This window comes from Macaca thibetana, chromosome 20, assembly GCF_024542745.1.
Source record: "Macaca thibetana thibetana isolate TM-01 chromosome 20, ASM2454274v1, whole genome shotgun sequence".
In the NCBI taxonomy this organism is placed as follows: Eukaryota; Metazoa; Chordata; class Mammalia; order Primates; family Cercopithecidae; genus Macaca; species Macaca thibetana.
This window is the reverse complement of record NC_065597.1, coordinates 15,399,053-15,424,034: the sequence shown is the minus strand read 5'-3', so window position 1 is coordinate 15,424,034 and position 24,982 is coordinate 15,399,053. Positions and strand designations below refer to the sequence as shown.

At 44.6% G+C, this 24,982-nt stretch overlaps 2 protein-coding genes across 11 annotated transcripts in view; one reads left to right on the top strand and one right to left on the bottom strand.

The window, feature by feature from the left end:
- Window positions 1–24,982, bottom strand: part of TXNL4B (thioredoxin like 4B) — a 67,015-nt gene that overhangs the window by 40,824 nt on the left and 1,209 nt on the right. For 4 of the 10 annotated variants that reach the window (XM_050772796.1, XM_050772800.1, XM_050772798.1 and 1 more), the window contains exons 2-4: window positions 24,601–24,754; window positions 23,102–23,266; window positions 21,560–21,711 (exon numbers count right to left, since the gene is read on the bottom strand). In XM_050772796.1, coding sequence (XP_050628753.1) covers window positions 21,560–21,711; window positions 23,102–23,233 — 284 coding nt within the window. In that variant the 5' untranslated portion in view covers window positions 23,234–23,266; window positions 24,601–24,754. Of the gene's footprint in view, window positions 1–17,146; window positions 19,052–21,559; window positions 21,712–23,101; window positions 23,267–24,600; window positions 24,755–24,982 lie in introns of those variants that run through there. The other 6 variants (XM_050772801.1, XM_050772803.1, XM_050772804.1 and 3 more) reach the window with 6 other exon arrangements.
- On the top strand, window positions 4,920–8,702 carry LOC126943749 (haptoglobin-like). The gene is given in 5 exon segments (XM_050772776.1): window positions 4,920–5,133; window positions 5,755–5,856; window positions 6,617–6,691; window positions 7,761–7,981; window positions 7,983–8,702. Coding segments are annotated over 5 exon segments (1,170 nt in total). The 3' UTR covers window positions 8,541–8,702.

The window sequence follows — 24,982 nt, the reverse complement described above, 5'->3', positions numbered from 1 at the left end:
AATTCACTCAACCCAACAGGTTTCTTGACGGAAAACCCAAACCTAAAAAGAGAACACCTATGTCTAGATTTAACTGACTACCAATCAAAAGTCAGGCCAGATCTAGGAAAGACCCCTTTCAAAACAGGATGTCACTTATTTATAGATGGTTCCTCCCAGGTGATTGAGGGAAAAAGACATAATGGGTATTCAGTAATCAATGGAGAACCTCTCTATGTGTAAGAATAGAGTCAAGAAAATTGCCTAATAATTGGTCTGCCCAAACTTGTGAACTGTTTGCACTCAGCCAAGCCTTAAAGTACTTGCAAAACCAGGAAGGAACCATCTATACTGATTCTAAGTATGCCTTTGGAGTGGCTCATACATTTGGAAAAATTTGGACTGAATGAGGCCTCACTAATTGTAAAGGCCATGACCTTGTTCATAAGGAGTTAATCATCCAAGTACTGGATAACCTTCAGTTTCCAGAAGAAATAGCTACTGTCCATGTCCCCGGACACCAGAAAAACCTTTCTTTTGAAAGTCGAGGAAATAACCTAACAGATCAGATAGCCAAACAAGCTGCTGTTTCCTCCAAAATGCCTATGTTTCACTTAACTCCTTGTTTTCCTTCCCCTACTGCAATCCCCATTTTCTCTTCCATTGAAAAAGAAAAATTAATAAAGATAGGAGCTGGAGAAGACCAGAAGGAAAACGGCTGTTACCAGACCAAAAAGAAATGTTATCCAAGCCCCTTAGGTGGGAGATCTAGTCTCAACTACATCTGAGGACACACTGGGGACCCCAAGCCATGTGCGATGCAGTTCTCAGGGTCTATGGATGTGTAAGAATTTACACTCTAGCCAAACAAGTTACAGACAGTTGCTTAATATGTAAAAAGACCAATAAGCAGATTCTAAGAAAACGACCCCTTGGAGAAAGAGATCCAGGTCTAAGAGCATTTCAAAGTGTTCAATTAATTATACTAAAATGCCCCCAATTGGTCCATTTAAAATACTCATTAGTAATAATAGACCACTTTACCCACTGGGTAAAGACTATCCCACCCTCAAATGCAACCACCAGTAAGGCATTAATTGAAAACACTGTACCCAGATTTGGACTAATAGAAAACACTGATTCAGATAATGGAACCCATTTCACTGCACATGTCATTAAAAAGTTAGCCCAGGTACTAGACATAAAATGGAAATACCATATCCCTTGGGATCCCTCGTCCTCAGGAAGAGTGGAAAGGATGAATCAGACTCTAAAAAGTCATTTAACTAAATTAGTTCTAGACACTCAATTGTCATGGACTAAACCTCTTCCTATTGCCTCGTTAAGAATCCGAACTCCTCCTCGGAGAGATATTGGCCTTTCCCCTTATGAGAAGCTCTATGGATTGCCCTATTTATACTCCACTGCTGACATTCCTACATTCAAAATAAAAGATCAGTTCCTCAAAAATTATATACTTGGTCTATACTCTACTTTCTCTTCCCTTAAGACTAAAGGTCTCCTAGCACAGGTGCCACCCCTGGAGTTTCCAGCACATCAGGGTCAGCCTGGAGATCACATCCTCTTAAAAGGCTGGAAGGAAGGGAAACTCAAACCAGCTTGGGAAGGACCCTACCTGGTACTCCTAAATACTAAGACTGCAGTCTGAACAGCAGAAAGAGGATGAACTCATCACACCCAAGTCAAAAAGGCACTGCCACCTCCAGAATCATAAACCATCACTCCAGGGGTCACCCCAACCAAATTAACTCTAAAAAGGGCTTAATAATCACTTGTTTATTTTCTCTTTTCAACAGAAGGTCATCTTGTCATCAATGTAACTTGGGCTAACCATCCTTTAACCCTTCAGTCTGATGCTTGTTCAGTCATCCCGTGTGGAGACAAGCAAGCTCAAAGGAAGCTGTCTCATGTAGATAAATACCTATGTCCATACCATAAAGAGTCAACCAAGCATAAGAGCCTTAAAAAGTCCCTGTGGTGACTGGGCAGATGTTGTGTAAACCACTCAGTATGGAGGGTGGACAGCCAGGCCCCCTTTTTCAAATAAGTTATGGGGACTAAAACAGAAACTCCAACTAATTCATGGTCCCACCCCACCAAATTGTAAGGCACTGCAGTGTAACCCCTCATTGCTAATTATAGATAATCCCCAAACAATGGCCCAAGAACCCTTTATATTCAAACGGTATGGATTAGGAGCAAATGTTACAAAACAAAATCCCATAAAAATCTCTAAGGTTAGCTAAACCACTGGTTAACAATAATAATAAAAAAAATCTATATCCAGAGTGCGGGAAACAACTGGAATCCAATGCCCTCCCCAATGCCCAGCGTCCTCCTGCCATCTCCAAAACAACCCAACCAAAGTAACGGTTGTAAAGGTAAAAAATTTAAAGCAGACTATAGCTCTAGAGACAGGATATCAAGATGCAAATGCTTGGCTAAAATGGATTAAATATTCCATCTGCACTTTAAACAAATGCGATTGTTATGGTTGTGCGAACGGTAGACCAGAGGCCCAGATTGTCCCTTTTCCACTCAGATGGTCTTCTAACTGACCAGGCATAAGCTGTATGGTAGTTCTCTTCTAAGACCACATAACCTGGGGCGACAAATCATGTCAAGCTCTTCCTCTGCTGTTCCCTGAAGCTCAACACCCTGAGGGTCAGCCCCTGAGGGCCATCAGCTTCCGTCTCCCAATGCCAACTTTACTTTGCGTCTCTCACACAACAGGGAGAAAAACTGGTGCTCCTTGGTGCCTTAACGGGATGGAGTGAGCTTAAGTCCTTCCAAGAGCTTACCCATCAGTCTGCCCTTAGTCATCCTTGAGCAGATGTACAGTGGTATTGTGGTGGACCATTATTGGACACTCTGCCGAGTAACTGGAGCAGAACTTGTGCTCTAATTCCATTGGCCATCCCTTTCACCCCGGCGTTCCATCAACCAGAAAAGATAGAAACCAAACACTGTAAAATAAGAGAGGCCCCTCATGGGTCTGTTGACTCCCATATTTATAAAGATTCCACTGGAGTCCCACGAGGAGTGCCAGATGAATTTAAGACCCCAAATCAGACAACTGCAGGATTTGAATCCACGTTCTTCTGGTGGTTAACTATAAATAAAAATGTGAATTAGATAAACTACATTTATTACAACCAACGACGATTTTTTTTTTTTAGATGGAGTTTTGCTCTTGTTGCCCAGGCTGGAATGCAATGGCGTGATCTAGGCTCACCACAACTTCTGCCTCCTGGGTTCAAGCAATTCTCCTGCCTCACCCTCCCGAGTAGCTGGGATTACAAGCATGCGTCGCCACACCTGGCTAATTTTGTATTTTTAGTAGAGACGGGGTTTCTCCATGTTGGTCAGGCTGGTCTCAAACTCCCGACCTCAGGTGATCTGCCTGCCTCGGCCTCCCGAAGTGCTGGGATTAAAGGCGTGAGCCACTGCGCCCGGCCTACGATTTGTTAATTATACTAGAGATGCTCTTAAAGGGACAGCTGAACAATTAGGACCCACCAGTCAAATGGCCTGGGAAAATAAGATAGCATTAGACATGATACTAGCGAAAGAGGGTGGAGTTTGTGTCATTATCGGAACCCAATGCTATATTTTACCCCTAATAATACTGCTCTGACCATAACAAAAGCACTACAAGGTCTTACTGCCTTATCAAATGAGCTAGCTAAAAATTCTGGACTAAACGACCCCTTCACAAATTTAATGGGAAACTGGTTCGGCAAATGGAAGGGACTAGTGTTCTCAATCCTCATGTCTCCTGCCATCAGAATAGGGTTGCTTATTCTTGTAGGATGCTGTGTCATACCCTGTGTCTGAGGATTAATACAAAAGCTTATTGAAACAGCTCTCCCCAAAACTTCCCTCAATCATCCTCCTCCTTATTCCAGTGAGCTTTTTTAGAAGACCAAGTAGAATAACAGAGCCAAACTATGTTAAAAGGGTTTAAAGAAAAAATACTATAAAATATTTAAAGGGGGGATTGTTAAATACAGTAAGAAATTCTTCTTCAAAGGTTTAGCTTGCTGAAGTTTCCTTGTCCTTTGCTCCCTGCTTTCAAGGCCAGACTTCCTTACTCTCTGTGTTCCCCCTGCCCTGGTAAACAATCTTCCCACCAGTCATTATCTATAGAGCCCACATTCCACATCTGCTACCCACTCTGTGAGTTACCCCTCCCATCACAACGGCTTCTCCTGGCAAAGTTGATCTTCCCACCTTCCCACTGGTGTAGTCACATTCCTGCACTTTTCAAGTTAGCCAACCGGGTTCAACTTAGGGATTGTGCAGTCCAACTCTAGCCAGTGAAGTCAGGACACAGTAGCAGGGACAAGCGGCGTTAGAGATAAAAACCTCTGCTTTCCTTTGTTCGTGGTGCTTTTGTGGCGACCGAACCTATGAGGAGCAACCTTCTGCAAAATTAAATTTGCCTTGCTGAGAGACCCTTTGTCCTTTGTCTCAGTGCTAGTTCTTCTTTGGGGCACCAAGCATTTGTTTTCAACAATTATATATTTAAGGAACCTTTGATTATGGAAAATTTCAAGAAGTAGAGGGAATAGCATACTAAGCCCTGTGTTCCCATCTTTGAGTTATCTACATTTCATTACCAGTATCTTTGGGGTGCCTGAGGGAGGTTTCTCTTTCCTGGAGGGCTCCTGCATTATTGCCAACGTATTTTCCTGACTGCGGTCAGAAACTGAGGCCCCCTCCTACCTATGTACCCTTCTATCCCTCTCTGAAGCTTCTGCAGAATTCCCAGCATGACAGAGCTTGCTGGAAGCATGGTATGCTCAGAAGTTGCTGCTAAAGCATCTGTGTGAGGGGGCGGGGGCAAACTTCTTGGTCCTGGCACTTCCATATATCGATTTTCTTTTCTGGCTGATTAGTGGGAGGAGTGTGTGTGTATGCATGTGTGTGTGTGTGTGTGCGCGCGCGCATGCGTGTGTGGGTACATGCATGTGTGTGTGGATGCATGCATGTGCTGTGAAGCAGGGAGACCAGCTTTCCACTCCTTCTTGTTTTCTCTCTGCATTGACCTGGGAGCTGTCATTTCCCTCCTGCTCTGGGGACGACAGCTTTTTGCACTGTACTCAGGCAATGATGTCACGGATATCCCAGGTCAGTCTTTGGTTGGGTAGGAGCATGCATCCCTGGCACTGCCGCATCCCACTCTTACCCTCTCGGGTCTGCATTCTTTTTTTGAGAGAAGAAAGTTTCCCCTTCTTATCCTGACCTCTGAGCTTTCAGGACTGCCAGGAACATTAGGGTTCCTGCCAGAAATGAGGGGAGCGTGCACTTCTGTTGGCTTCTATTTGGGGCAGAAGGAGATTGATGTGCAGAGCAGCTTCCTCTCATGTGATTTTTTTTTTTTTTTTTTTTTTTTTTGAGACGGAGTCTCGCTCTGTCGCCCAGGCTGGAGTACAGTGGCACGATCTCGGCTCACTGCAAGCTCCACCTCCCGGGTTCATGACATTCTCCAGCCTCAGCCTCCCGAGTAGCTGGGACTACAGGCGCCTGCCACCACGCCCGGCTAATTTTCTTGTATTTTTAATAGAGATGGGGTTTCACCGTATTAGCCAGGATGGTCTTGACCACCTGACCTCGTGATCCACCCACCTCGGCCTCCCAAAGTGCTGGGATTACAGGCTTGAGCCACCGCGCCTGGCCTCATCTGATTTTTCATAGGTCTCTGGGAACAATTTCCAAATAGTAAACTCTCTTGCTTCTCTCTCTTTGCAGATGACAGCTTCCTGAAGCCCCCTATGATCGCAAATGGCTACGTGGAGCACTTGGTTCGCTACCAGTGTAAGAACTACTACAGGCTGCGCACAGAAGGAGATGGTAAGACGTGGACAACTGTCTCTCTGTGCCCTACATACAACCCCTGCTCTGACATTTCCATGATGGGCGGCGCTGGGGTGATTCACCAGAAAGTTCATTGCTCTCCTTGGAGCCAGGAGATTTAGATTCTAATAAGTGTTTTGTTGTCAGTAGCTGTGGCCCTTTGGGCAGATGAACTTTTGTCAGTCTCAAGTTTTCTGTTTTGTTAAGGGGAGGCCATGCCATGCAGCCTACTTATCTCAGAGTCAGATTTCCATCTCCAGCGGGAGATGTGGGAAAAGGAGGAACGCTGATGACGCCAGGTGACCCTTACCTAGTGAGTCTTGCTGTCCTGGCACTGCTCTAAGTGCTTCATATTTATTTGCTCACTTAGTCCTCACAGTACCCGTCAGAATAGAGGTTGTCATTCTTTCTTTGCTGATAAGCAAACAGAGGCACAGACAGGTTGAGTCTCTTGCCCAAATTCAGGCAGCCTGTAAGACGCAGTCAGGATTTGAACCCCGAGCCCTCCGTGTGCTGCCTGGCTGTGACCAACGTGACCACAGTGTGTTCTGCTGGGCGTAACTGGAGTCCAGGCACTTGGTTTCCAGCACAGCACTCTTTCCCTCCTCCTCATATTCTCTCTCCTTTCTCCCTTCCTATCTGCCCCCTTTCTTCTTCTTCTTCTTTTTAACTCTTCTCCTTAAATGCATGCCTTCTCATTCTGCTCTGGGTGCAGACTTGACTTTGCCTTTGGCTCATTTCTTGCCTTTTGTTTCAGGAGTGTACACCTTAAACAATGAGAAGCAGTGGACAAATAAGGCTGTTGGAGATAAACTTCCTGAATGTGAAGCAGGTGGGTGCTGAGCACTTTACCAGTGCAGTCAGACTTCTGGGTGGGAACGTCCTAGAGGCACAGCCTTCCAGTGCGGCTTCCTCTGAGCACACAAGAGCCAAGAGGAGGGATGTGGGAGAACCGCAGCTGGCCAGGGAGAGACTTAAGCAGTTAGGTGATGACTCCCTAAAGGTCACCAAGGGTCTTGTTTATTGGGGCCTGAAGGGCACTGGCTGAATCCACTGTCTACACTGCCCACAGATCAGGAGAGCCTGTGCATACAGAGAACCTGCTAGAGAGCCCTGGGTCTAAAGAGAAGCAAGCTCCAGGGAGAACAAGTCAAGGGATAACATACAATCTTAATCCATGGAAGCCTAAAAATGGACGTGGGCTGGGACTGCTGCTTCTCGTTATTAGTAAGAGTTGTTGCTCTCTGCTTTCCCTCTAAGAACCAGAGGCAAAGGCCCAGCCTCTTCTGCTGTGAGTGGTGCAGAACTCCCAACCTGCCTCATATTAACTGCAACATCTACAAAATCTGAGCTCCAGTCAATGTTGCTCTAGATTCCTCTTTCTTCAGAGATAATGAATTATTATAGTTCCTAGCCCTTTCTTCTTCTTTTTCTTTGTTTTTTATTTTTTGAGACAGAGTTTTGCTTTTGTTGCCGAGGCCGGAGTGCGATGGTGCTGATTCCTGATCTCAGGTGATCCAACTGCTTCGGCCTTCCAAAGTGCTGGGATTACAGGCGTGAGCCACCACGTCTGGCCCCTAGACCTTTCAATGAATTTCAGGGAATTGTGAAAATTCCTCTGTTGGGATAACCGCTTAAATATAATTCACCAGCGAGGGCTCAAAAAACTCAGTATTTCTAATTTCCTTAGTTAGAAATAGAGTTTTTTGTAATGTAAACAATTTAAAAAATTATTTTAGAACTGCAACTATTGGGAATGAGATGAGCAGGTGATAAGGGCAAAGCATTTAAATCTTTCTAGTTTACGCAGCAGTGACAGCCGCCCATGCTTTTACTCCTCTTTCTCAGATGGAAAGGCTCTTGCACATTTCCACTCACGAGTGTCTTGCTCTCCTTGACAGTGTGTGGGAAGCCCAAGAATCCGGCAGACGCAGTGCAGCGGATCCTGGGTGGACACCTGGATGCCAAAGGCAGCTTTCCCTGGCAGGCTAAGATGGTTTCCCGCCATAATCTCACCACAGGGGCCACGCTGATCAATGAACAATGGCTGCTGACCACGGCTAAAAATCTCTTCCTGAACCATTCAGAAAATGCAACAGCGAAAGACATTGCCCCTACTTTACACACTCTATGTGGGGAAAAAGCAGCTTGTAGAGATTGAGAAGGTGGTTCTACACCCTAACTACTCCCAGGTAGATATTGGGCTCATCAAACTCAAACAGAAGGTGCCTGTTAATGAGAGAGTGATGCCCATCTGCCTACCTTCAAAGGATTATGCAGAAGTAGGGCGTGTGGGTTACGTGTCTGGCTGGGGGCGAAATGCCAATTTTAAATTTACTGACCATCTGAAGTATGTCATGCTGCCTGTGGCTGACCAATACAATTGCATAAAGCACTATGAAGGCAGCAAATGCCCCAAAAGGAAGGCACCGAAGAGCCCTGTAGGGGAGCAGCCCATACTGAATGAACACACCTTCTGTGCCGGCATGTCTAAGTACCAGGAAGACACCTGCTATGGCGATGCGGGCACTGCCTTTGCCGTTCACGACATGGAGGAGGATACCTGGTATGCGGCTGGGATCCTAAGCTTTGATAAGAGCTGTGGTGTGGCTAAGTATGGTGTGTATGTGAAGGTGACTTCCATCCAGGACTGGGTTCAGAAAACCATAGCCGAGAACTAATGCAAGCCTGGCCGGAAGCCCTTGCCTGAAAGCAAGATTCCAGCCTGGAAGAGGACAAAGTGGACGGGAATGGACAAGAGTGGACGGGATAAGATGTGGTTTGAAGCTGATGGGTGCCAGCCCTGCGTTGCTGAGTCAATCAATAAAGAGCTTTCTTTTGACTCATTTCTGTGTTGTGTTCAGTCTTGAGACTTCTTTATTCACTCCTTTATGGTCCAGGGTAGCCAGAAGGTATAGAGTCTACTGGGATTATGGAAGAGAACACCCCAAACCCACTGGAAATCCCCAAGGTGATACAAACTCTTCCACCTTAGGGAATCATGCTCACTGACTGAGTGCCTATTGAATGCTAGGCCCCAGAAAGGCAACTGTTGTCCTTGTGTTACAGAGAAGGAAACAGAGACTCAGAGATGGTAAGTGAGTTGCTTAAGATTACATAGCCATGAAACAATGAAGCAGAACTTTGAACCCAGCCCTGTTTGATACAAACTCAGAGCTCTTTTCACTGCATGCTGTTGCCTCTTCAAAGTGAATTAGGAGAAAAGGCGTGGCCTGCTGAGGAAGAGGCTAGTTCAAAGTGGGATGGGGAGAAAGTGTTTTGACACAGACAGTACTTCAGAGTTTGGGATCTAACCTACCAGCACTCTGGAAAACAAAAGACGATGATGTAAAGGCAGGATCTCTGGATGTGCTGGGTCCAAATCACAGCTTGGCCCAAACATTTGCTAAGTAATTTAGGCTTCCTGGCCATCAGTTCCTGGTCTCTTCCATGAAGGACTTGAGCCAGAGTAATGTCCCTATCAGCAATAACCTTCCGGGACTCTGTAAAGAGTGGGAGGTAGAGTCCCTGCCTCAGTACAAGCTGCTTTTCCTACTTGGAACAAACCCACCCTTCGCCAGGAATCAAATGCAAGCTGGCTGAGCCTCCTCTCCTGATGGCAGGTCACGCTATCAAGGGTCTCCCAGAAGAAAGGTTCTGGAACTCTGATAAACAGAAGCTGTTCTAATGAATTTTCTCTTGCTATAAGCCTTCAATACCCTGACCAATCACCACTGTGCCTTCTTCTTATGCCAAAACACGGCCCCTCCTTTGCAGGGTGTAAAACGACACTGATGTCACTCTCTCTCACCAGGGTCTGGCCATCTCTCTGAAGCTCTCCTCACAGGCGCCCTGCAGATTCATCAATAAACTTCAACAGGTTAGCGCTAGTAGGCCAGTAAGACCTGTATTCTAGAACCTGTGAGATAGTAGCCAGAAACCGGGATACACCAAACGCTTAAAAAACGCCTCTCAGAACACAGTCACTTACACCTTTTCCTCTTGTAGTTCTCTTTAGCACCAAGTTTCTTTTTTTTTTTTTTTTTTTTTTTTTTTTTTTTGAGACGGAGTCTCGCTCTGTCACCCAGGCTGGAGTGCAGTGGCTGGATCTCAGCTCACTGCAAGCTCCGCCTCCCGGGTTTACGCCATTCTCCGGCCTCAGCCTCCCGAGTAGCTGGGACTACAGGCGCCCACCACCTCGCCCGGCTAGTTTTTTGTATTTCTTAATAGAGACGGGGTTTCACCGTGTTAGCCAGGATGGTCTCGATCTCCTGACCTCGTGATCCGCCCGTCTCGGCCTCCCAAAGTGCTGGGATTACAGGCTTGAGCCACCGCGCCCGGCCTAGCACCAAGTTTCTTGGAAGAAGAAGGCAGTCTCCAGTTTTCTTAAAGAATTGTCTGATTGTATTAAGTGGCTTCTGGTAAAATAACAGTAAGAGAAAAGCTGTGGCATTCTCTTGATCGCTCATCTTCTCTACCTTCCTCCCCAGCACCACCTCCTGGCCTCAGCCTGTGGGCTTCTGCAAAGTCATGTATCAGGACTAATTAGCTAGCATCAAATTCCTGCTAATTCCAGAAGCAGGGACAAACCTGTTCGGGAGGGACTTAATGATAAAATTAGGTATAGGTCTATATGTTAATCAAGGAAAATTCTCTACTTCCTTAAACTTACTTTAAATCCTAGAGGAGAGCCAAATCCATTCTGATGTATAGTCAGAGGAAGGAAATTGGGGGAAATTACAAGTTTCTCCAATCCATGTAAAATTAAGAAATCCTGGGGAAGTTGTAAAGAGAAAACAGTACCCTATTTCCTTGAAAGGCAGAATAGGTTTATAACCCATAATCGAAGGTCTCCTTCAGGAAGAACTTCTTAAACCCTGTATGTCCTCTTACAACACTCCAATACTGCCTATAAAAAAGTCAGATGGGTCATATCGACTACTACAAGACCTTTGAGCCATTAACCAAATAGTCCAGACCACCCACCCTGTCATTCCTAACCCTTACACCATTATCAGCCAGATCCCTCATGACCGCCAGTGGTTCACAGTAATAGACCTCAAGGATGACTTCTGGGCTTGCCCCTTAGCTGAGGATAGCTGGGACGTATTTGCTTTCGAATGGGAGGACCCTCACTCCAGTTGGAAGCAACAGTACCGACGGACAGTTCTACCCCAAGGGTTTACAGACTCTCCAAACCTATTCAGTCAAATTTTGGAACAAGTCCTAGAGAATTTCACTCTTTCATCATCCTTATGTCTACTCCAATATGTGGACGACCTGCTCATTTCCGGAGGCACCAAAGACCAAGTAAACACAATTCTAAATTTCCTAAGGAAACAACGGTTATGGGTCCAAAAAGTAAACTCCAGCTCGCAGAACCCGAGGTAAAATACACAAGGCACTTAACAAGCAAAGGGAAGCGGAAGATACGGCCCGAACAAATTCAAGGGATCATATCCTTGCCATTGCCTGAGACAAAACAAAAACTTAGAAAATTCTTGGGGCTACTTGGAAATTGTTGCCTGTGGATTGACTCTTATGCCTTAAAGACAAAGCCTCTATATCTAAAACTCACCCAAGAAGGGCCCGACCCCTTTCTTTGGACTCCACAAGAAGTCCAGCAAGTTGAGAAACTAAAACATCTACTTATAACTGCCCCTGTCTTAGCTCTGCCATCCTTAGAACAGCCATTTCACCTTTTTGCTAATATAAGCAAGGGGGCAGCTATAGGAGTACTCACTCAAAAGCATGGGGGCCATCGCCAGCCCGCAGCCTTTCTATCAAGTATTCTTGACCTAGTAACCCATGGGTGACCTGAATGTATCTAATCTATAGCAGCAACTGCTTTATTGACAAAAGAAAGTAGAAAAATACCCTTTGGGGGAAGTCTCATTGTAAGCACACCCCATCAGGTTAAAACCATTCTTGGCCAAAAAGCAGGGAGATAGCTTACGGATTCAAGAATCCTAAAATATGAAGCTATCCTATTAGAAAAAGGTGATTTAACCCTAACCACTGACAATGAGCTCAACCCTGCCACCTTCCTTTTTTTTTTTTTTTTTTTGAGACAGAGTCTCGCTCTGTCGCCCAGGCTGGGGTGCAGTGGCTGGATCTCAGCTCACTGCAAGCTCCGCCTCCTGGGTTTACGCCCTTCTCCTGCCTCAGCCTCCCGAGTAGCTGGGATTACAGGCGCCCGCCACCTCGCCCAGCTAGTTTTTTGTATTTTTTAGTAGAGATGGGGTTTCACTGTGTTAGCCAGGATGGTCTTGATCTCCTGACCTCGTGATCCGCCCGTCTTGGCCTCCCTAAGTGCTGGGATTACAGGCTTGAGCCACCGCGCCCGGCCTTTTTTTTTTTTTTGAGACAGTTTCACCCTTATTGCCCAGGCTAGAGTACAATGGCACAACTTGGCTCACCATGACCTCTGCCTCCCGGGTTCAAGTGAATTCTCCTGTCTCAGCCTACCGAGTAGCTGGGATTACAGGCATGTGCCACCACACCTGGCTAATTTTTTTGTATTTTTAGTAGAGATGGGGTTTCTCCATGTTGGTCAGGCTGGTCTTGAACTCCTGACCTCAGGTGATCCACCCACCTCGGCCTCCCAAAATGCTGGGATTACAGGCATGAGCCACTGCAGCTGGCCAACCCCACCACCTTCCTGACAGGAAATCCAAATGCCGGAGACCCTGAGCACAAAAGCTTAGACTTAATCAATCATCAGACTAAAGTAAGGCCTGATCTAAGTGAGACCCCTTTAAAAACAGGGCACCATTTCTCTGTTGACGGCTCCTCCTGGGTAATTGAAGAGAAAAAACATAATGGCTACTCAGTGGTTGATGGAGAAACTCTCACAGAAGTTGAATCACGGAGACTGCCCAGTAACTGGTCTAACTAAACATGTGAGTTGTTCGCACTAAATCAAGCCTTAAAATATCTGCAGAATCGAGAAGGGATATTTACACCAATTCCAAATATGCTTTTGGAGTGGCCCATACCTTTGGGAAGATTTGGACTGAACGAGGTCTTATTACTAGCAAGGGCCAAAACCTTGTCCACAAAGAGTTAATCATGCAAGTATTAGAAAACCTTCAGCTACCAGAGGATACAGTCATTGTTTATGTCCCAGGACACCAAAAAGGTCCCTCTTTCGAGATTCGCTTCCCAAGAAGCACCCATTTTCCATTTAACCCCTTGTCTCCCTTCCCCATCCGCAACCCCCATCTTCTCCCAACCACATAAAAATTAAAGAAAATAGGGGCTAATGAAAACTCAGAAGTGAAATGGATACTGCCAGGTAACAAAGAAATGTTGTCTAAGCCCCTAATGAGAGAAATCTTAGCACAACTTCACCAAGGAATTCATTAGGGTCCCCAAGCCATGTGTGACGCAGTCCTTAGAACGTACAGGTGTATAGGGATTTATACCCTTACCAGGCAAGTCACAGACAGTTGTATGGTGTGCAGAAAAACCAATAAACAAACTTTAAAAAAACCACCCTTTGGGGGAAGAAATCCTGGGCTAAGGCCATTCCAAAGTGTCCAAAGAGACTATACTGAAATGCCCCAAATAGGCTGCCTCAAATATTTGTTAGTTATAATGGACCATCTCACTCACTGGGTGGAAGCCATTCACCTGCCAAGTGCAACTGACAATAATGTAGTTAAAGTACCAATAGTGTTGTAACTGAGCGAGTTATAGAGAAACGCCACACTTCAACATGAATTCAGGAGTCCTTTATTAGCTGGTGACCGAGAGACGGATAGTGCTCAAAATTCTCTCGGCCCTGAAAAAGGGGCTAGATTTTTTTTTATACTTTGGTTTAGAAAGGGGAGCGGGAATCAAGCTGAAGCAATCTCACAGAAGTAAAACAAGCAAAAAGACAAATGGTTACAGGAAAACAAACAGTTCCAGGTGCAGGGGCTTTAAATCCATCAGGTGCGAGGGCCTTGGATGCCATCTATCGGACACAAACGCGGGGGCTATAGGTACTATCAACTGGGCGAATTCCTGGGAACTGTGGATATAGTTTGCGACAATACCTTATCAGTTAATTGCACTCTTTGATGTGCTGGGAGTTCTTGCACAAGTTAAATCCTTGAGGAAGCGGGTGGGTAAGGAGCCCTTGATGTCTTGCAAATGAAGGAGCCAAACGGAGTCTGTCCGGCTTTCTCAGCTAAGGGACAGTCAATTCATATTAAAACAGGGTAAGGTATCACAAGAGACGACATCATACCCAGATTCAGATTAATAGAGAACATTGACTCAGACAATGGAACCCATTTTACTGCACAGGTCATTAAAGGATTAACCCAGACACTAGAAAAAAAATGGGAATACCATACTCCCTGGCACCCACCCTCATTATGAAAAGTAGAAAGAATGAAACAAACTCTAAAAAAATCACCTAACTAAACTAATCTTCAAAACCCGACTGCCATGGACGAACTGCCTCCCTATCGCCGTACTAAGAATTCATACCACCCCTTGAAAAGATATCAGCCTGTCCCCTTATGAAATGCTCTACAGATTGCCATACTTAAATTCCACCACTGACATCCCCACATTGGAAACAAAAGATCAATTTCTTAAAAACTATATATGCTGTCTGTCTTCCACCCTGTCTTCCCTCAGGATCCAAGGCCTCTTAGCACAAACGCCACCTCTAGAGTTTCCAGTACACCCACATCAGCCTGGGGATTATGTGCTCATCAAAAGCTGGAGAAAGAAAAACTGGAACCATCATGGGAGGGACGCTATCTAATACTCCTAACACCTGAAACAGCAGTCCCGACAGCTGAACAGGGGTGGACTCATCACACTCGGGTAAAAAGGACCCCACCCCTTATGGAATCATGGACCACCACTCCAGGACCAACTCCCTCAAAATTAACATTCAAAAGGTCTAATTTGTCTCTTCTTCCTCCTAATTGCCCAGGGGCATTTCATTATTAATGTAACCAAATCAGCCTCCCCTCAAGCTGTTGAGTTTGATGCTTGCCTAGCCATACCTTGCGGAGACCTACCAAGTTAAAGGCAACTAGCCTCTTCAGAAAAGTATCTTTGCCTTTGGTACTCACCCCACCCTCAATCTGATCCTTGTAAGATTCCCTATAATTGGCTACCCTACCATTCCTGGTACAATATTCGCTAGACCACTCAGTCCCAAGGCTGGACTTCCCCAGCAGGCTGTACCTCCCTAAAACCTTATATCCATTTTACTAAACGAAATAACTCCTTTAACTGCCAACACCTGACGTAACCCGGTGCATATTTCTATTACTACTTCAATCTCCGCTAACCCTATTCCCATCCTAAGTCGCTTTTATGGTACAGGGGCAGATGTTACTGGGAAAGACCCCATAGGGTCCTTGGAGATTGGTTTTGTCACCCCTCCAGCACCCCTTCCTTCCCCAAGATCTCCTCCAAATCAAACAACTATCTTGCCATTACCTAATGACAAAACTAAAGTGGCCATAGTGGAAGTCAAAGACCTAAAACACACCCTGGTTATTGAGACCAGATACCAAGAAACAAATGCCTGGCTGAAATTGATCAAATACTCAGTGTGCACTTTAAATAAAAGTGACTATTACACCTGTGCAACAGGCAGGCCAGAAATCCAAATAGTTCTTTTCCTGTTTGGATGGTCTAACCAACCGGGCATGGACTGTATGGTAGCTCTCTTCCAGCATCTCCCAGCCTGGGGTAGTAAGTCATGCACCACTCTCTCACTGCTTTTCCTGAAAGTCAAAGACTGCTCTGTGGGTCAGCCCCCAAGGGCCATCCGGTACCTGGCCTCTCATGCCAATTTTACCTCATGTTTCTCGCAACAGGGGGAAAACTTGGCATTTTTCGGGAATCTAACAGGATGCAGCGAATCCAAGCCTTTTCGATAGCTCACCAATCAGACTGCCCTCGTCTATCCACGAGCAGATGTTCGGTGGTATTATGGAGGACCTCTACTGGGTACGCTGCCAAATAATTGGAGTGTCACTTGTGCTCTAATCCAATTGGCCATCTCTATCACCCTGGCATTTCATCAGTCTGGCAAAAAGTCACCCTCTTGGGAAAAAAAAGAAGCTCAAGGGTCTTTCGACCCCCACGTCTATATAGAGGCAATTGGAGTACCACAAGGAGTAGCCAATGAATTTAAAGCTTGAAATCAAATAGCTGCTGGGTTTTAGTCAGTCTTACTTTGGTGGTCTACTATAAACAAAAACGTAGATTGGATAAATTATACATGTGACAATCAACAACGATTTGTTATTTATACCAGAGATGCCATTAACGGGATAGCGGAGCAATTTGGTCCCACCAGCCAAATGGCCTGGGAAAACAGGATAGCTCTTGACATGATATTAGCAGAAAAAGGCAGAGTTTGTGTCATCATCAGACCCCAATGTTGCACTTTGATCCCAAATAACAGAGTTCCTGATGGAACCATTACCAAGGCTCTACAAGGCCTCAACACCCTAGCAAATGAGCTGGCTGAAAATTCTGGAACAGATGACCCCTTCACAGGTTTACTGGAAAGATGGCTTGGTAAATGGAAAGGACTTATGGCCTCTATCCTCACTTCCCTTGCAATTGTTACAAGTGCACTCATCCTTGTAGGCTGTTGCATCACACACTGTGTTCGTGGGTTAGTTCAAAGACTCGTAGAAACGGCTCTCACTAAAACCTCCTCTGTCACTCCCCCTCCATATTCAGATAAACTTTTACCTAGACAATCAAGAAGAGCAACAAAGCCAAATCTTACTAAGTAATAATTTGAAGAAGAAGAATTATAAAAACAAAAAGGGGGAAATTGTCAGAATAAAAGAAAGGTTCCTCTTCAAAGATCCAACTTTCTTGTCATAGGCTGTAAACTGCCTTGCTCCAAATCTTAACCTGTAACCTTTACCCTGTGCCTTTTGAGAAAGATTCAAGCACACAGCCAATTGGGGTCAGCCTAGACTGTGCGGTCCAACCCCAGCCAATGGGGGAAAGACAAAGAACCAGGAACTGCGTTAGGGTTAAACACCTCTGTTCTCCTTTGTTAGGTGTGCTCTTGTGACTGCTACAGGCGCAGGCAGCACCCTTCTGCAAAGTAAACTTGGAGAAACTTTTCTTCTGAGTGCTGCTCTTCCTCTGCAGCACCGAGAACTTATTTCTAACAGGAGGAAGAACACACGAGAATTTTGCGCATGCAGGTTCTGAGTTTTGGCTGGTGGGCTGAGTGCTCACCATACCTCAAATACTGTGTAAACTGGGCTGAAGAATAGAAAACCCGACTAACAGTGACTTAGGCAAAAAGAAATTTTATTCTTTCACAGAAATCTGAGGGAGGCAGGCTGAGTTCACGCAGGAGTTCAATAACATCAGGGATTGGGCTCTTTTTGTTCTTCTTAGCATGTCGATGTTTTACCTCATGGGCCTAAAATGGCTGTTGTAGCTCCATGCATCATGCTTAAACCAGAGGCAGGAAGTGTACGATGGAAGAGGACAGAGGTGACGGCCTCCTCCTCTCGTTTTGTCTTATTCCTGGAGTGACTCCCTCCTTTTATCAGCAGGAACACAAGCAGTGCCCAGCAGCCTTCCCTCTGTCCTGTATAAGCCAGAAGCAAGCCTCATGGCACCTCTCCCTGCAGAAAAGGGGTGGAATGGAACCCCTGGCAAAGGGGGATGGACTTGCAGTGACAGTGCTGCTCTGAACAGGACTGGGCTTCTGCTGCCGAGGAGGTCAGCGGCTGCTAGGCAGATCACAAGCTGCCTCGACCATGGTTCTCCAGCTCTGTGCCTGCCCTCTCCTTCTAATAAATGTTTCAATAACCATAAAGAGGGACAGTAATTTGCCCACGGTTGCACCAGGCGCCCCGGAAGAGTCAGAATTCCTCACAAAGTTATTAAAACAGGCAAATCCCATAAGGGTGACATTTCTTTCTAACAATGCTGACATCTCTTTTAGTTTTGAGCTTTAGTAATACAATTTTCTGCCTCAGGAAGAGGCAGCAGCTTCTGGGAAAAACCTGCTCCTGCTAAGGGTGGCTCATGCATTGTTTTACCTGAATAGAGTGGTGGAGAGTGAAGGTTCAAATTCTCATTTTTCATATTCAATTTTATAATATAAAAAATAATTAAATGGGCCAGTCACAGTGGCTCACGCCTGTAATCCCAGCACTTGGGAGGCTAACGCGGGCAGATCACGAGGTCAGGAGATCATGACCATCCTGGCTAACACAGTGAAACCCCATTTCTACTAAATATACAAAAAATTAGCCAGGCGCGGTGGCAGGTGCCTGTATTCCCAGCTACTCGGGAGGCTGAGGCAGGAGAATGGTGTGAACCCAGGAGGCAGAGCTTGCAGTGAGCCAAGATCGCACCACTGCACTCCAGCCTGGGCAACTGCATCTCAAAAAAAAAAAAAGAAAAAAAGAGCCAACCAGGACAATGTTTAAAAGTCAGACCCAAAAGGCTCCAAAATAAAACTTGTCTGCTCAATTATTTATTTGAAGAGAAACTACAGTAATACAGACTGGAGATGGGAAAGCATGAGGGATGTATGAGTGGACAAATGGGCAAAGGGGTGTGTGTGTGTGAGAGTGTGAGAGTGTGTGCATGTGTGTGTGCAGGCATGCAGCCAGCTAGGGTAGAAAATAAGTACTTTTGCTTCTATGGGAAGTGACTTTCTAGTTCACTTGTGTATCAAATGAACATGATTAAATCAAATTGTACTAGCCAATGTTTTGGAGGACTCTGTATTAAAGGAATAAAGAAAAACATTAGAAAGAGAAGTTACAAAAATCACCGTGGGGAAAATGAACACCAATGACTTGGCTGCTCTAGGCTTGCAGGGAGTAGACAGGCATCCCAGGTCATCAGAGAACCAGCGGGGTTTTCTCCTCAGGGGCCAGGTTTTCTACATGCAAGTATAACCTCTTCTCGTCTGGGACACGTTTCCAAAGGACTTCAGAAACAGCACAGCTGGATTCAGGTACTTGTCAAGATGTGCCTTTTTCTTCATCTTTGACATCAGTTAATGTACTAAATGTCTTGATAGAGAAGGTCATATTTGGGAATATTCTTGGGATCAATAGGACTTTGGACAATAAGCTTCCCCCTCATTGCTCCTCGATAGATTACTTCAATCAAATCTATGAAGTCTTGTTTGGTTTTGAAGCTTCCCACAAACTTAGTGTGATCTGGAGATCTAGACACCATAGAAGAGAAACAACTGCTCTAAGAACTTTGAATAATCACTTGTGGAAGACTTTCAGGATAAACAAAATGAACAACAGCTTTGTTATTTTCTTCTTGTCAATGAGACTTCAGACATAAAGCCCAACATTTTTTTCAATCATTTTTTTCCATTTAGTAAATGACTAAACCCAGTGCTGTGGGCCACTAGCATGAAAGCTGTCACGTGAAAAGCTTCAGCTTCAAATCTATCGTAATCACAAAATCTATTTTTATCACTTCTCATATCACCAAGTGTTGGAATGTACAGTGTTTCTGTGTTTGCTGTTGTTTTTGCCTGGGCACCGTGCAAAGCCCATTCAGTACTCACGGCCTTTAAGTTCTAGTCGCTTATACTTTTGAGTAGTAGGTATTAAAAAATTATTTTTTTAAGAAAAGTATCTCAAACATCAGGTACGTTACTATAAAAATTTTAAAGAAAGAAACAAAATCACCGATGAGGCCAGAGGTCACTTTTCAGTGTACATCCTTCCAATGTGTGTGTGTGTGTGTGTGTGTGTGTGTGCATGCAGATACATACTTCTTTTTTCCCAACACTGGAAATTATGTCATACAAATTATTCAGTAATATGCTTTTTTCTAGCTAACATGTATTTCTTTCAGTTGTTAAATCTGCATCTACAACATCATATTAAAGTCCTGGAAGTGTAATTACTGGGTTAAAAAGTGTAAACACTTTAAAGTATTTGATACATAATGTTGAACTGGCCCCCTTAAAACATTGTCCCAAGTTAATACTTACATCAACTGTGTTCCAGTAGAATAAACAGCTTTAAAATATTTTGTGTTTTTTGTTGTTGTTATTGTTGTTGTTTTGATATGGAGTCTTGCTGTCCCCAGGCTGGAGTGTAGTGGTGTGATCTCTGCTCACTGCAATTTCCACCTCCCAGGCTCAAGAGAATCTCCTGCCTCAGCCTCCTGAGTAGGTGGGATTACAGGCGCCCATGACCATGCCCGGCTAACTTTTTTCTTCTTTTGAGACGGAGTCTCAGTCTGTTGCCCAGGCTGCAGTGCAGTGGTGCGATCTTGGCTCACTGCAAGCTCCACCTCCTGGGTTCACGCCATTCTCCTGCCTCAATCTCCAGAGTAGCTGGAACTACAGGCACCTGCCACCACGCCCAGCTAATTTTTTGTATATTTAGTAGAGAGAGGGTTTCAGTGTGTTAGCCAGGATGGTCTCGATCTCCTGACCTCGTGATCCGCCTGCCTCGGCCTCCCAAAGTACTGGGATTACACGTGTAAGCCACCGCGCCCAATCACGCTTGGCAACACCCGGCTAATTTTTGTATTTTTAGTAGAGATGGGGTTTCACCATGTTGGCCAGGTTGGTTTTGAACTCCTGACCTCAAATGATCCGCCTGCCTCAGCCTCCCAAAGTGCTGGGATTACAGGCGTGAGCCACTGTGCCCAGCCTAAAGCACTTTAAAACAGATATCCCACACACTTTCAAATAAAGACAAAAAGGGTACACAGATCTAGATAAGTGGACACCTCAACCACAGTAGAAATGGTCAGAATCATGGATGTATCCAATCATCAATATTAAGTATTGAGATGGTAACTGGATGGAGTGGAAGGCATTAAATAAGACTTCATGTTACTTATTCTTGACAGGCTTTGCTGAAGAATGACTTAAAATTCTCTGAATGGCGAAAAGCAGGAAACTTTGCAAGAGAGAAGCACATCTTAGTTTGCTGGAAGGAATGCTTCTTTTATAAATGCCACTCACCAGTCCAAAAGTGTTTTTTTTTTTTTTTTTTTTGAGATGGAGTCTCGCTCTGTCGCCCAGGCTGGAGTGCAGTGGCCGGATCTCAGCTCACTGCAAGCTCCGCCTCCCGGGTTCACACCATTCTCCTGCCTCAGCCTCCCGAGTAGCTGGGACTACAGGTGCCGGCCACCTCACCCGGCTAGTTTTGTGTATTTTTTAGTAGAGACGGGGTTTCACTGTGTTAGCCAGGATGGTCTCGATCTCCTGACCTCGTGATCCACCCGTCTCGGCCTCCCAAAGTGCTGGGATTACAGGCTTGAGCCACCGCGCCTGGCCAACCAGTCCAAAAGTTTAAGAACAACTATGTATTTTGTTTCAAATGAAATTTCTGGGAAAATTTTAAGAGCTCTTGATTTAGTTAACATAGCTATTTTATATTTTATAGACATGGATGGTAGTGCTTCGCAAACTGTACTATTTCTTCATACTTAAGTTGGAAATTAAAATTTGACAAACCATGTGTATGCACCATATTTTTAATTAAAAAAATAAATAAAATTTGACAATCATACCTGAAACACTGTCATTTTGTAGCAAGGCTTTGCATAAAAAATTAGAGAGTGCATCAATTGAGGAAACAGTGCTGATACAAGACTCACAGAGTCAACATCACATGCAAATAGGCAAGCCACTGAAACTGCTTACCAAAGGAAACTTACAAGGTTGCAATAACTTCAGATCAACTGCACTTACCCATAATCCACTTTCATATGCTGCCCATTGAAGAAAAAGACAGTAGACGGAATATAACTGATGTCAAAATACTGTGTATAAACTGGAGTTTGGTCTACATCTACCAGGTATATAGCAGCCATTTTACTTAAGTCAGAAGAGGTCTTAGAAAGCTGCAAATGAGAGAGACGAAAGTTACAATATGAGAGGCAGCTAATGTTTCTTCTGTGAATCTTGTTACTACAACAGAGTATTTTGTTTGAAAAAAACTCCTGGGCCAACAATGCAGCCCTTGTGGCTCCCACATTAGACACAAGGTAACCCCATCCTCCACAGTCTCATTCCCTGCAGACGGGGTGAGGAAGGAACCTTGGGAAACTGCATGAGGTTAGGAGGGTGACAGCATGGGAGTATTCTTGTTTATTCATTGCAGAAAGAGACCTAACCCAGAACTAAGACCTCTTCTGGCCATTTCTACTGCTGCCATCCTGTGTAAGAGCTAACCGTAGAAATCCTTGGGGAAAACTGTGAATCTCTTTCTTCCTTTAATTTCCTTCTTTGAATGTTTTTATAAAAGTAACCCATGCTCATTTAAAACAACACAACTTAGAAATATGTAATATGGATACTGAAATTCCCTAATGTCTCCTTCCTCCCAATCCTCCCAGAAATGAAAATCATAATAATTAGTAACAGACACTTACATGACATTACTATGTGGTAACTGTCCTAAGTGCTTAACATTTGTTAACCCATTTAATCCTTACAACATTCTTAAAAGGTATATGCTACTAGAGTCCTCATTTTATAGATAGGGAAACTGAGGCACAGGGAGGTAATTTGCCCCAGGTCATACAGCTCCTAAGCAGTAGGGCGGGGATTTGAACTTTGGCAGTGTGGCTTCAGTGTCTACATTACCGACTTCTGTGGTATTTCCTCCTCCCTACAGCTGAGGGTAGAATCCTCTGGTCCTTTTTTCCCCAGGGCTAACACATCACACCCTCATTGTAACCACGGAAATGTGGATTTGTACGCTCAGCTCTTACACGGGATGGCAGCAGTAGAAATGGTGCTAAGAGGTCTTAGTTTTGGGTTAGGTCTCTCTGCATCAGGCACATACTGGAGGCAGCACACGAGACCAGATTATTTGCAGCTACAGAAAACTGAGTTCAAATCTCAGCTCTGCAATATAGTGGATCTGTGCCTGTGGGACGTTACTTGACCTCTCTGGCATTTTTTCTCCCACTGGCAAATGGGGCTACTATTATCTTACTATTGTAAGCACTGAAAAGATAGTGTTCACAGATGCTTGTTAATAGTTTTTTGCTCTTCCATTGCCTTGTTGGTGAAACAACATTGACAGCTTCTAGTGGGTAAGGACATCCAAGACAGATTCAGCACACACAGATTTGGGGGTTTGGCTCAGAGCAGGCACACAATCAGCTCTTAGTGAACTAAATGAGCAGCCATATACCCAACCCTGACTACTGCCTCTCATGTACTATTCAGATGCTGAAGTAAGAATACAGATTGTTAATAAGAACCACTGAGACAGTCACTTACAATATCATCTAGCTGCAGACAGACAGGATCTTCATCTCTTCCAAACCTGAGAACCAACACCTTCTCAGCAGTACTTTTGATCGCCTGGTCTACTTCCTTTTTGCTAGTCAGCTTGGGCAGCAGGAAGCTCATCCTGAGACAACCCAAATGTGAATCCTGTCACTCCTGAAATAAAGGTGCAAAGTTTAAAGATAGTTTAGATTGTGTGAGCCCTCATTAAAAAAAATTAATCCACAGAGTAGCTAATGCATTCACATGGTATAAAAGAAACCTCATAGAAAGGTAATATCGTGGAGTTTCCCTCTCCTTGTCCCTGCTCCTTGTGCCCTGTTTTCATTGCTCCCTCCCCCGGGCCAGATAAGTGCTTTCATTAGTTTCTCATGTATTTTTCAGAGTTTTGTTATGCATTCACAAAAAAATACAAATATTTGTTCCTACATTTTTTCTCTCCCTCTCTCTCCCCCTAAAAGATAGCCTATTCTATCACTGTTTCAGCAAGAAAGCAATGACACTCTCAACTTTGGTAATTTGAAAGCAGTTTAATGAAGGCAGTTGTAGAAAAACAACAGGGTAAAGTGTACTACTTTGGGGCTAGTAACACCGGGATGCTATACCCATCCTTAGGCCATGGGAGGAAGGAGCCATGGGAGGAAGCAGTTTTAAGAATTGTGTGGCAAAAAGAGGTGAGTGGAGAGGACAGTGTATAGGAGGGTGGCCTGCTGTTAAGTGTTGCGGCCACTCTCCTCCCTCCCTCCGACCTCTGCTCGTGAAACCACTGGCTGACTTCAACTGGAACCAGAGGGCAGGGGCCTGTTGAGGCAGGCAAACCTCCCCATCCCAGAGCAGTCTAGAGGAGAATGAAGAATGGCTGTGGAGGGACCAATGGCAGATGTTCAGCGCACACACTTTATCTACTCTTCTGCACTTTTCATTATTTCAAACCTAACCTATGAAAATTGCCCCATACCTCTATATAGAAAACATCCATATTCTTTGTCATGGCAGCATATTATTTCTTGCATGTGTTGTTACACATTTTAAACAGTCGTTTATTGTGTACATTATATTATTACAAAACCTGGCTTAAAGATTCTAGGTGCACCTGATTACATGGCAAACAGATCAGTTAAGAGTGTGTGTGAAAACTACAATTCCATAAACAAATCATAAAATGCTGAGGTACAAGGGGCTTAATCCAACCCCGTCATTTTACAAACTAGCTTGCTTACAGTTGCACTTCCTGTTACAACGACAAGGACTAGAATACAGGCCACCAACTTTCTAGTCCAAAAGAAGAGGTACAAGTGGACAGTAAATACATTTGAAAAGTTAAGCTTTACTAGTAAATTAAAAGATATGTTTACAAAGTCACTGAATTGGCGAAAATTAAACAAGACAGTGGCACACAATAATGGCAAGAGTATGAATGTAGGGGCAGACACAGGGAGTCCCTACAGGAATGCAGGCACAAAATCTTTCTGGAAAGAAAGGGAACATACTCTTTGACCAATAACTCCACTCCTTTCCTTTCTCCCTCTCTTTTCCTGAGACGGGGTCTCGCTATGTTGCCCAGGTTGGTCTCAACTTCCCAGGCTCAAGCAATCCTCCCGCCTCAGCCTCCCGAGTAGCTGGAACCTGAGGCGCGCGCCACAACTGCAGAAACACCAAAAAAAGAAAAAAACTTTGAACTCACTTTTGTACAAAACCTTATTACAATGTATTCCACAAAAACAACTGGAAATAAATATCCCCAAACACCATCAGTGGTCACCTCTGCGTATGAAGGCACGGGTGATTTTTATTTACAGCGGGGCGCGCATCTCTATTTTCCAAAATATCCGATATATGTATTTAAAGTCACCTGTGTTACGCTGCTCCTGG